The sequence below is a fragment of the Numida meleagris genome, chromosome 1 (assembly GCF_002078875.1).
Source record: "Numida meleagris isolate 19003 breed g44 Domestic line chromosome 1, NumMel1.0, whole genome shotgun sequence".
Taxonomy (NCBI): Eukaryota; Metazoa; Chordata; class Aves; order Galliformes; family Numididae; genus Numida; species Numida meleagris.
Genome location: NC_034409.1, coordinates 119,748,467 through 119,758,891, shown reverse-complemented (window position 1 = coordinate 119,758,891; position 10,425 = coordinate 119,748,467). Strand labels below are relative to the sequence as shown.

The 10,425-nt window shown below is 38.0% G+C and overlaps 1 protein-coding gene across 1 annotated transcript in view; it reads left to right on the top strand.

Moving 5' to 3' along the window:
- Positions 1 to 10,143, top strand: part of BMX (BMX non-receptor tyrosine kinase) — a 27,951-nt gene extending 17,808 nt beyond the window's left edge. The window contains exons 10-17 of the mRNA XM_021385057.1: positions 492 to 619; positions 1,066 to 1,140; positions 1,654 to 1,825; positions 3,210 to 3,426; positions 5,021 to 5,085; positions 5,984 to 6,102; positions 8,257 to 8,414; positions 9,108 to 10,143. Coding sequence (XP_021240732.1) covers positions 492 to 619; positions 1,066 to 1,140; positions 1,654 to 1,825; positions 3,210 to 3,426; positions 5,021 to 5,085; positions 5,984 to 6,102; positions 8,257 to 8,414; positions 9,108 to 9,182 — 1,009 coding nt within the window. The 3' untranslated portion in view covers positions 9,183 to 10,143. The remainder of the gene's footprint in view (positions 1 to 491; positions 620 to 1,065; positions 1,141 to 1,653; positions 1,826 to 3,209; positions 3,427 to 5,020; positions 5,086 to 5,983; positions 6,103 to 8,256; positions 8,415 to 9,107) is intronic.

The window sequence follows — 10,425 nt, the reverse complement described above, 5'->3', positions numbered from 1 at the left end:
GAAGGGAAGGGAAGGGAAGGGAAGGGAAGGGAAGGGAAGGGAAGGGAAGGGAAGGGAAGCATTTGGTAGAAGTTGGAAAGTGGAAGAGGAGGTGGAAATGTTGATTTCTGGGGCAGAGTAAAGATACTTCTAACTGTGGTCCCTTTATTCACAGGCATTCAGAATTAGATGTAGAGCCACTGCAAGGGCAGTACATGAAAGCTGTTTGCTCTGGATCTAAATGATGGGAGACAAATACAGGCTACACTGGAATATACAGCAAAGCTCTGTTATGTGCCTCTGTCTGTGCTACATAGCCAGCTGGTGTAAAGGGTGGATAAATATGACTGAGGAAAATGTAGCAGTCTCCCTGATCAGATCTGCTATATGTTTAGTTATTTGATTGGTTGGAGTGTTGTAGTTTGCCCCACAGCTAACTAATCTATTAATGCGTAGGTTGGAAGGCACTTTGCAAGGCTCTAACATACACAGCACCTTGTTGTTTTTTTCAGAAGTGAAAAAGGAACAGTCAAACATTACCATGTGCACAAAACCCCTGAGAATAAGTATTACCTCACTGAAAATCACTGTTTTGAATCAATTCCCAAACTGATATACTACCACCAGCACAACTCAGCAGGTAATCCTATGTGTTCTTTCTACTTGATTGGCTCTGGCTTAGTCTTCCGTGTTCCTCAGAGTTAACAAAAACAACTTCCAATGCTGAATATTCTAAATTCTGAGGCATCTTTTGGGAGAATTTGGGTGGAACTTGATCGACCATATTCACAATTGAAATAGTTGTTTTGCCTTGCTGTACAGTACTTTTTGATATTTTACTGGTGCTTCTTGCAATACCTCTGCTGGAGGTATCGCACAGAAAATTTGTTAAAAAAAATGTTCAGAAAACCCTTAAGCACAGAAAGTGCTTAGTCTTGTGAAGTGAGGGAGCTGCTAAGTATTGTAGTCATTACCTGGATGGTTGTGATATGGTGTGTGTCTGTGTTTGTGTATTAACTTCCTGTACGATATTTGATTCAGAGGTGTCATTTGTATATTGAGACCTTTAACTAGTTTTGTTTGTAGGTATGGTGACAAGGCTCCGGCACGTGGTGTCTACACAAATAAATAAAGTCCCAGCCACAGCTTCATTGGGAAATGGTAGGAAAATAATGATATATAGTGTCAGTCTTGGCCACCAATAAAAACAAGATCATAAAATCATGACTTACTTCTTTCAGGCTTGTGGAAGGTTGCAGAATCTTTGTGAGCTTATCGTTTTGTGGCCATTTTAGTTTGCCCACATAACTTTCATGTTATGCCTTTTTAAGACACTCTACGTCAAATGTTATATTGAACGTGAAAGATCTTGTTTCCTTTCCCTTTTTTTTTTCTCTCTGCAATATTAACTGGCACAGTCATACTTGTTTTCTGATCCCCTACAGGAAAATTTATCATTTTGATGCATGAAACTTCTCAAAACCGTTTATAAGGCTTATACCTAAGCAGCAGCAAACAATACTTGTAGGAAGCGTAGTGTCCTTCAAACACAAAGCTACATCAGCGCATCATGGTTTTGTAGCCCTTCGGGGAAAACAACAGCATTGCACATGACAGACATCATGCTTGCATTTGTTTATTTTTTTGCTTAAGGGAATTTCTTTGTCCCACTAGGAATCTGGGAGCTGAAGCGAGAAGAAATTGTCCTGTTGAGAGAGCTGGGAAGTGGTCGGTTTGGAACAGTGCATCTGGGAAAGTGGGAGGGACAATATGATGTGGCTGTAAAGATGATTAAAGAGGGAGTAATGTCAGAAGATGAATTTGTAGAAGAAGCTCAGACCATGATGTAAGCTTTTCTTATTTGGAAACAATGATTTCTCCAAACATTAATCAGTAATGCAAAGCAGACACCGGAAAAAGAATTTCCTCTTAAAAATAGCTTTAAATAATGTTGAGTACATTAGATACAGGCTAAATACCTAGCCACGTAGAACATTTGGAGAATCACCAAAATAATTTCACACAAACTGATGGGATCATCTACAAAAAGTTTTAGCTAACTTCTCTTCCAAAACTTTAGAGGTTCCACATTTATCATTTAACACTTTCTTTAGCATATGTACAGAAATGATTATAAGGCCATTCTTGCCATCCTGCAGGTAGGAATGCAGTGAACAACTGGGAAGTATCGACAATATAAAGATGTGATTTGAAGCGTTAGTCTCTGAATCCAAAGATATAATCATGTTAGAATGTCCAGTGAAATTCCATGAGATTATATTAAGCACACGAATTCAGGCACATTTCTGTTTTCTCATGTCCTGAAGGCATGCACTACCTTCCTGTCAACTAGCTCCTCCCTGAAAGGAGAGGAGAGTTGAACCTCCTCTCTGAAAGGAGGTTGTAGCGAGGTGGGGGTCGGCCTCTTCTCCAGGTAACTACTGAGAGGATGAGAGGGAATGGCCTTAAGTTGCTCCAGGGGAGGTTCAGGTTGGATACTAGGATAAATTTATTCTCAGAAACAGTGGCAAGGCATTGGAATCAGACTGTTCAGGGAGATGGTGGAGTCACTGTCCCTGCATGTGTTCAAGAAACATGTAGTTGAGGCACTGAGAGATTGTTTTGTGGGCTGATGGTGATGGGTTAATGGTTGGACTAGATGATCTTAGTGGTCTTTTGCAGCCTCAACAAGTCTATGTATTTTTAAAAATTGGAACACTTTCAGTTATTTTACTGTTTAAGACTTCTTTTTCAATGAACTCAGTGATTTGTGATAGATTTGGTCCCAGTTCAACATGGCATCTCATGAGCTTCACTGGCTCTCTGCATTCTACTTTCTGATCACCATTATGATCACCATTCTGCATCCGAAAATCTTGCAGTGTGGTTTTAGCAGAAAACTGAAAAGTATAGGGACCACCCTGCCCACCCTGCTCTATTTTCTCTCACCAATAAGGCTGCACATTTTCTCCGCTAAATCCTATTTCAGATTTTGACTATGAAGTTGACATTTCATCAATACTTCTTTTGGTTGTCATCAATACTGAGGTTCACAGTAATGAGCAGAAGGAGTCTCAGTTCCTCTTGGAAAGGAATACTTTAAAGTCTGAGATAGGACTGCATTCATTCTCAAGAATTTCTCAGAGAATTAATATTTGAAGAAATAAACTTACAGAAATGCAGAATTGTATCTATTCATTCTCTGACTATTTTATTTGCATTTATTTCAGGAAACTTAATCATCCCAAATTTGTTAAATTGTACGGAGTTTGCTCAAAACTGTATCCCATCTATCTAGTGATGGAATATATGCCAAATGGCAGTTTGCTTAGCTACCTACAGAGTCATGGGAAGGAATTACAGCCCCTTCAGCTCCTGGAAATCTGCTATGATGTTTGTGATGCTATGGCTTTTTTGGAGAGCTGTCAGCTCATACATAGAGACTTGGTAAGCTATCCCACAGGGGAGTGAAGCAGGAAAGGCAGAGGCAGTTCTGTCCCAAAGTTCAGGCGTAGCTGCACTGGCCCTCTTGGCACTCACCCGAAAAGCATCATGGTCTGCAGACCGGAGACATTTGGTTGGCTCAGTGCAAGGCATCTCTGGTCTAGGAGCTTTAAAGCCATATGTAAACAGCACTTCCCACAAGCTAACCTCTCTGCTTCAGAGCTGAGCTGGCAGGTCCCCAGCATGTATGGGCTCTAGGCTCAGGGATTTATGCAGCGCTTTGCAGCACAATTGTAGCATCAGTAAAGCAAAAGATTCAATTTGAACTGATGGTTCAGTCCTCCAGGAGAAAGAGGTGCAGCATTAAAGATGTGGGGCACTGTTTTTAGGGATAAATCCCTAATTTATCTAATTGGAAACTTTTTTAACAAGTATGGACACTATTAGGATAAATGGAAGTTTATTCTTGTGCATTGCAAGCAGGAACAGAACTTAAAAATTCTGCAGTTGCCTTCTCTTTTAAATGTATTTATTAGTCACTGTTCTCAGGAAAGTATTTCAAGTTGCTCTCAGTGAGAGGGTCAGTTCTTTCAAGGTCCTGGACCCAAAGTTTATGCAAAACATAGTTATAAAAAATGGTAGCATAAGTCTTTGGGAAAATAAGCAGTTATTCATGGGTCTGTTAAAAGTACCCAAATTTCAGAGTCAGTAGCAGTATTTTGCCTTCTGCCTCCAGACAAAAATACATTGGAATATTTGTTAATGATTTATGTTACGGACTTGCTTAATTTTCCAATAGGGATCCTATCTCCTCAGGTACCATTTTAAATGCTGTCTTGTTGATGCTTTCAAAAATTTGTTTCTATTTGCAAATGAAGTTGTTCAACCCATACATCACTAATCTTCACACCCTCCTTCAGAAATGGGGAATGACAGACAATGTGGGTAGCAGTGTTCAAGAAATAAATACAAAGTCAGTTTCTGAAAACTATTTGTACACCATGGGAAGACAGAGATAAAACTTGAGCTTCATTTCAAGCTGTAGCTTCAAACTGTATCACAAAAATTAATGAGCATGCAGAGACAGAAAATACAACTTTAGATAAGTATTCTCTGGTGATCATTTGTAGAACTATATTCTTACTGAAACTTTCATAAACCAGACTGTTTATATCAATTTTTGCTGTTCCACTCTGCTTATAATGCATTGTGGATAATCAAATCAATGTCTTCCTTCTTGCTTTTGATGCCTCAGTAAATTCTGAGACTACAAGAAAGGACCCTGGAGCAGGATGCACTTCGATAAACAGAGTTTAGTTTTTAGATCTGTTGCTGTCTTTCTAGCTGAATGTGGATTTCTCACCTCTGTTCACTCATCCCCCAATATCCTCATTTGTAAAGCTGATAAAGAACATTTTTCGATCAGTAGTCAAAAGCAAAATAAGAGAGCTACTTACAGTTTCCAACTTAGCTGCTTCAATCAAAGAATTTCATTATTCTTTGAAACGTTAGTAGATAGAAATTATGAAGACATGACATTATTTCCTCCACTTTAGTCTTTCTTCTACTCATCCATTTTCTCATTTTTCTACTAAAGGCTGCTAGGAACTGTTTGGTTGACAGCAATCTTACTGTGAAACTATCTGACTTTGGAATGACAAGGTAAGTAAAAGAATTGGGAGCCTTGTAAAGATATGATGTTAGTGTATCTGTAGTTTACTAGTACTGACCAGCTAATAGCTGGCAATTAGTAAAGTTAAGCCACAGTGAGTTACAGTTCTTTGTGTCTCTTATCCATTAATGAACCCTAAACCATTATGGGGTTAGAATAAAGACACTCTTCTGTCTCAGAAAGTTGATGCTTAAAGGGTAAACGCAGCTGAGAGATTTCACTACTTGTGTTTGTTAAGGAAATCTCAGTTTTCTTTTTCTAGAAGATTTGCACTTAATCTGTGGGCTAAACACCTGCATCAGCAGCCTCAGTGGAGGGAAGTGGGAGAGGATGAGCAGCCTCAGGTCCTCTGAGAGGAGGCTGAGGGGACAGGTGCTGCTTAGTCTGGAGAAGATAATGCTGCTTAGGTGATGCTTAGTCTGGAGAAGAGGATAAGAGATACCTAAGAGCTGTCTATGGCTGCTTGCAGTTGCAAAGCTGACGGAGCAAAGTAAATCTCAGCGGTGCCAGGTGTTATAAGCATGGATACTGGCCACATACTGCAGCTCAGAAAGCTCAAGCTTGGAGAACATAAGGTATTTCACAAGATGACAGTGCAACAGGAAACACTGGGATGCAGCATAAACCCCCCACAGCACAGGGGCTGGAACTAGACGATCTTTGAGGTTCCTTCCAATCCAAGCCATTCTATGGTTCTATGATTTTATGATTATTTTTCTAATATGTTGTGAGGCAATTGCCACAGTGTTGATAACAATTATCTGATCTATTGATTACAGCTAATGTCTCTACCGCTTATCCTCTGGAAGTCTGGGATTCTGTCTGGGATTTTCCTAGGCAGAATCTTCCTTCAACTAGCCCTAATCAAGTTCATTTCTTCTATTTTAGGTACATTCTGGATGATCTGTATGTGAGTTCATTAGGAACCAAGTTTCCAGTGAAGTGGTCAGCACCAGAAGTTTTTCATTACACCAAATTTAGCAGCAAGTCAGATGTATGGGCTTTTGGTATGTATGGAATGTTGCATATAAATACATATGTGTATGTGTTATCTTGTTTGAATTTCCTTATCTTAGTCTGTGAAAATACTAGACACACACTGAAATAATATGAACAGCAGTTACAGCTTATGCTCTCATTTAATATTTTTATGAATCAAAATAGGAATTTTTGGAATTTTTAGCCTACTTCTAGGCACATAGAAATCTTGACCACTCCCCAGTTGCTTTACATGTGTTTAATACGCTGCACGAAAGGGAAATGTTGGCACTGAAGATCAAACAGTGACTTTGACTGTAGAACATAAACCTGATCTGCCCCAATCAAAGAGCTGTACTATTAGACAAAGAGGTCAGAATGGACTCTGAGCGTGAACCAGCTGTGTCAGGGAACCTGGGACGTGGCATCTTGGAAAAAAAATGAAATGCATTTGCAGATTATTTTCTATGCAGGAATTTCAAACATTTGAACTTCTACTTCAGCAGTTTTCAAGCTATGATTTAAAAATCCCTGGAGTCTGTTCAGTGTTTCTAGAAGTCTGAAAAAAGCAGCAAAGAAAGGGGAGCCACTTGTGAGTGGACTTAAATTCGCTTACATGGGTTTGCTCCTGCAGTAGGAAGATGTTAGCAGCTGATGATTTGATGAAAGTTTGGCAGCTCATTGTCCTTGAGATTGAACAATGGTGAATAGAGCAGATGAAATTGTTTCCAAATGCAGTGCTTCTTTAACTTTAGCTCCCAATTAGTTAGTCCCCAGTATTGTTAACGTGTCTGGCAGATAAACAGCTCAATTGTGCCCTTTACAAAATTTTTGGAATATATGCAATTAAATCAAAAGATGGATTTTCTGGTGATAAATTTTCTTTTTGTTCTTATGGATGAAATCCTGACTCCAGCCATTATTGTCATTGACTTCAATATCAGGATTAACTTCAGTGAAAAACACTATTTTCCCTCAGAAGGTCTTTTCTCATTTTACCACTATCCACTGATGCAGTGGAAGCAAGGGGAGAGCTGGATCTGTCAGTCCTGGTTCGACTGCTTTAAACTAGTGAGTCTTTGAAGGTCTAAAGAACTGAACCAGTATAGCCACATCCCAAAAACAGATGTTTGAGGACAAATAATCTTGGCTGTTCCATGCTCTCTTCGGGGAAAGGTGGGATTCAGGTATCATTTTATTCTGATCTCACTATGACACTGCAAAGTTCCAATCTTCAAGCTGGAGGGAAGTTGAAGATCCAGTACATTTCTCCTTGGAAAAAAATAATAATTCCAATATTATTAATAAATTTGGATGTTAGGAAAAAATTCTTCTCTGAAAGAGTGGTGAGGCAGTGGCCCAGGCTGCCCAGGGAGGTGGTGGAGTCACTGTCCCTGGAGGCATTCAAAGGATGTGTAGATGTGGCACTGAGGGACATAGTTCGTGGGCATGATGGAAATGGGTTGGTGGCTGGACTAGATGATCTTTCTGGTCTTTTCCAACCTTGATGATTCTGTGATTCTATATTGTGAAGAAATAAATATTTCACTTTTTTTTTGAAACTTTATCATGTGCATTTAATTTCAACAAAAATAGTTTCTAGCAATGCAGTCTTTATGAATTAATGATTATTATATTATCCAGTGTTCCTATTGCTTCAGTAAAATCCAGTTTTTAATATGTATGAGTAGTAGAGACCACAAAGCATTTAGAAATCTTTCTGATACAAAAGAAGTGTATGTCTCACTCACTTCAAAGGACCATTAAAAATTTCATTATGATTTATTCTATAAAAATATGCATACCTATAACTGTAATTTTCTTTTTGCTTTTCTAACACTCTGTCTGTGTCCATATCCACACTTATATAAGGGGATGTTTGTATATATTTTGTAAAAAGCAGAGTCTGCAGATATCCATGTTTTGAGTTTTCTCCATTATTGTGCGTATTAAATATATTTTACAGGCAACTTCATCATACAGTTACACCTACTGCAGTAGAAGTTGTTTTACATTTTTAAGTTATCTCCATACTCACCTTTGGACATTACTCTCCATGGAGTCTGATCAATTATGTGTTGCATGTGCATCTTGTTTTGGGAAAGAAAGATTCTTTTACATTTCTTGGTTTTCATTTCTTGTCCTCCATTTCTTGCCTTCCATTGCTGCAAATACTTCTGCAGGTATCCTAATGTGGGAGGTGTTCACTTTGGGAAAGCAGCCCTACGAGCTGTACGATAACATGCAGGTGATTGAGAAAGTTTCTCAAGGATACAGACTTTATAGACCACAACTGGTTTCAGACATCACCTACCAGATAATGTACAACTGCTGGCACGAGGTATGTGAATCTGTGTGTACGTTAAAATACTTTTCAATGTCAACGTAATACGCAGGGTAAGATTCTTCTCTCTAATTTATTGGTTAAAATAATTTTTTAAATTCCTATGATTACGGGATGACTTGTCATACCTCCCCACAACCATTTTTTCCTTCTGTTTTAGCCACCATAGAATATGTGTTATTTCTATTCAAATACAAATATCTTAACTAATTTAGAGGAGACCTCTACCTTTTTAGATAGCTAACATTGCATGAAATAACCTTACCCTTACAATGGAAGGATTGGGTTATCCCACCTGTGAGTCTTCTAGGAGTCAAATGCTGATCATGCTGACATTGTCTTGAGAGACGTGTCTGCTGTGCCAAGAATTATCCTGATTTATTGTTTCTCTTCAACTAAATTTTAGTCTACTGTCTGTGGACCATGACTTGTTCCTCACATGCAGCAAAGAACCATTTGGCATATTGTTGGTGATACCATGAAATGACAGCGATGATAGTCTTTTTAAATATTATTGGCAGAAATTTGAGAAAAATGTTAATGCAAAGAAAGTAGAATAAATTATCACAACAGAAGAAAAATATAAAAAATAACTTTAATTTTCTTTGTCCCATAAGCACCGCTGTCTCTCAGAATTTCTGCATGCATTTAAAACTAAATAACTTTATTCATCATCTTTGCTTCATTCAGCTGCCAGAAAAGCGTCCTGCCTTTCATCAGCTCCTATCATTTTTTGAGGTGCTGAGAGAAGACAGCAGGCCTTGAAAAAGAAGATTCACATACAGATGACTATGCATACTGGTTCCATACTATCTGTCTTCTGTGAGGGAGTTAAATCTGAACTCTTCCTGACATGAGCCACCTCTGTTATACTGTATATTAGTCTTCTTCTAATTTAATTAGGGATTTGGCCAAGAAGTATATGGAGAAAGCTTTTATGATACTCTGCAGGTGACAGTATCTGGAAGGATGCTGTGGAAGAATGTAATTCATTCTGTCAGCCTTGTCTCAAAAGACTTCTTAGACACTGAGATATATGGCAACTGTATACACTCCTTCCATGTTTCCAAGCTGTCACTGTTTGGCCTTAGCTGGAAATGTAAACGAGGAAATACATGCTTGTTAGGCTCTCTGATTATCGCAATTCATCTGAATGCATTTTTCCATTGTAATTCCCTGAAGCTGATGCCTGAAGTCAAATGCAGAACTGCTGCAAGTAACAACATAAGTAGTTATCGTTTCACTTTCAGTTACTTAGAAATTGCTATTGGTAAAATATTACATCAGTTTGTTTACTGGTAGTATTGATTTTAATTTTGGCCCTCGGTGTGTATGTCTGATTTTGAATTTATTCTAAGCTGCCTATCTAAAATATTTGCAACTTTGCTACATACAAGAAGTTCTTTAGGGAGTTATTGCTTCTTTCCACACTTAAAACTTTTTTTTTCATTTATTTAATGCAGAATTATGTAGTCATTGCAATAATAAATGGTAAATTTTGCTGATCTGTATAAAACTTGAAGAGTAAAAATTTGGAAAAAAAAAACTTAAAACACTAGAATTGCTTAGCCAAATATCTTACTACTGAGTAAGAGAACACCCAACTTTCAAACACAGACAGCACTATGCTAATTAAGGGCAACTTCATTCCATCTAGATATACCAAATACATCTGAAGTTTCATCACTGTAACAGAGAGTGTAAGTTAGATACTGACATTTGTAAAATGCTCATCTAATACATACATAAAATGAAGAGGTTGTGAAATAAAGTAATTTCTGAATAACTTCTCTCCTTTGAAATGAATGCTTTGTCGTAATGGAAATGTTAATCTTGAAACACATTGGGTAAAACTCATACAGTTGAATTATTTCTCTTAATAATTTATCTTTATTTATCTTAATTCTTTAAGTCTAGCTAAGTACTGAGATCTGGGGGTATTTTGGCAATGAGATATGTGGTATAGACAACTTAATAGTTGCATACTGCGCAGGAATATAACTTTCAT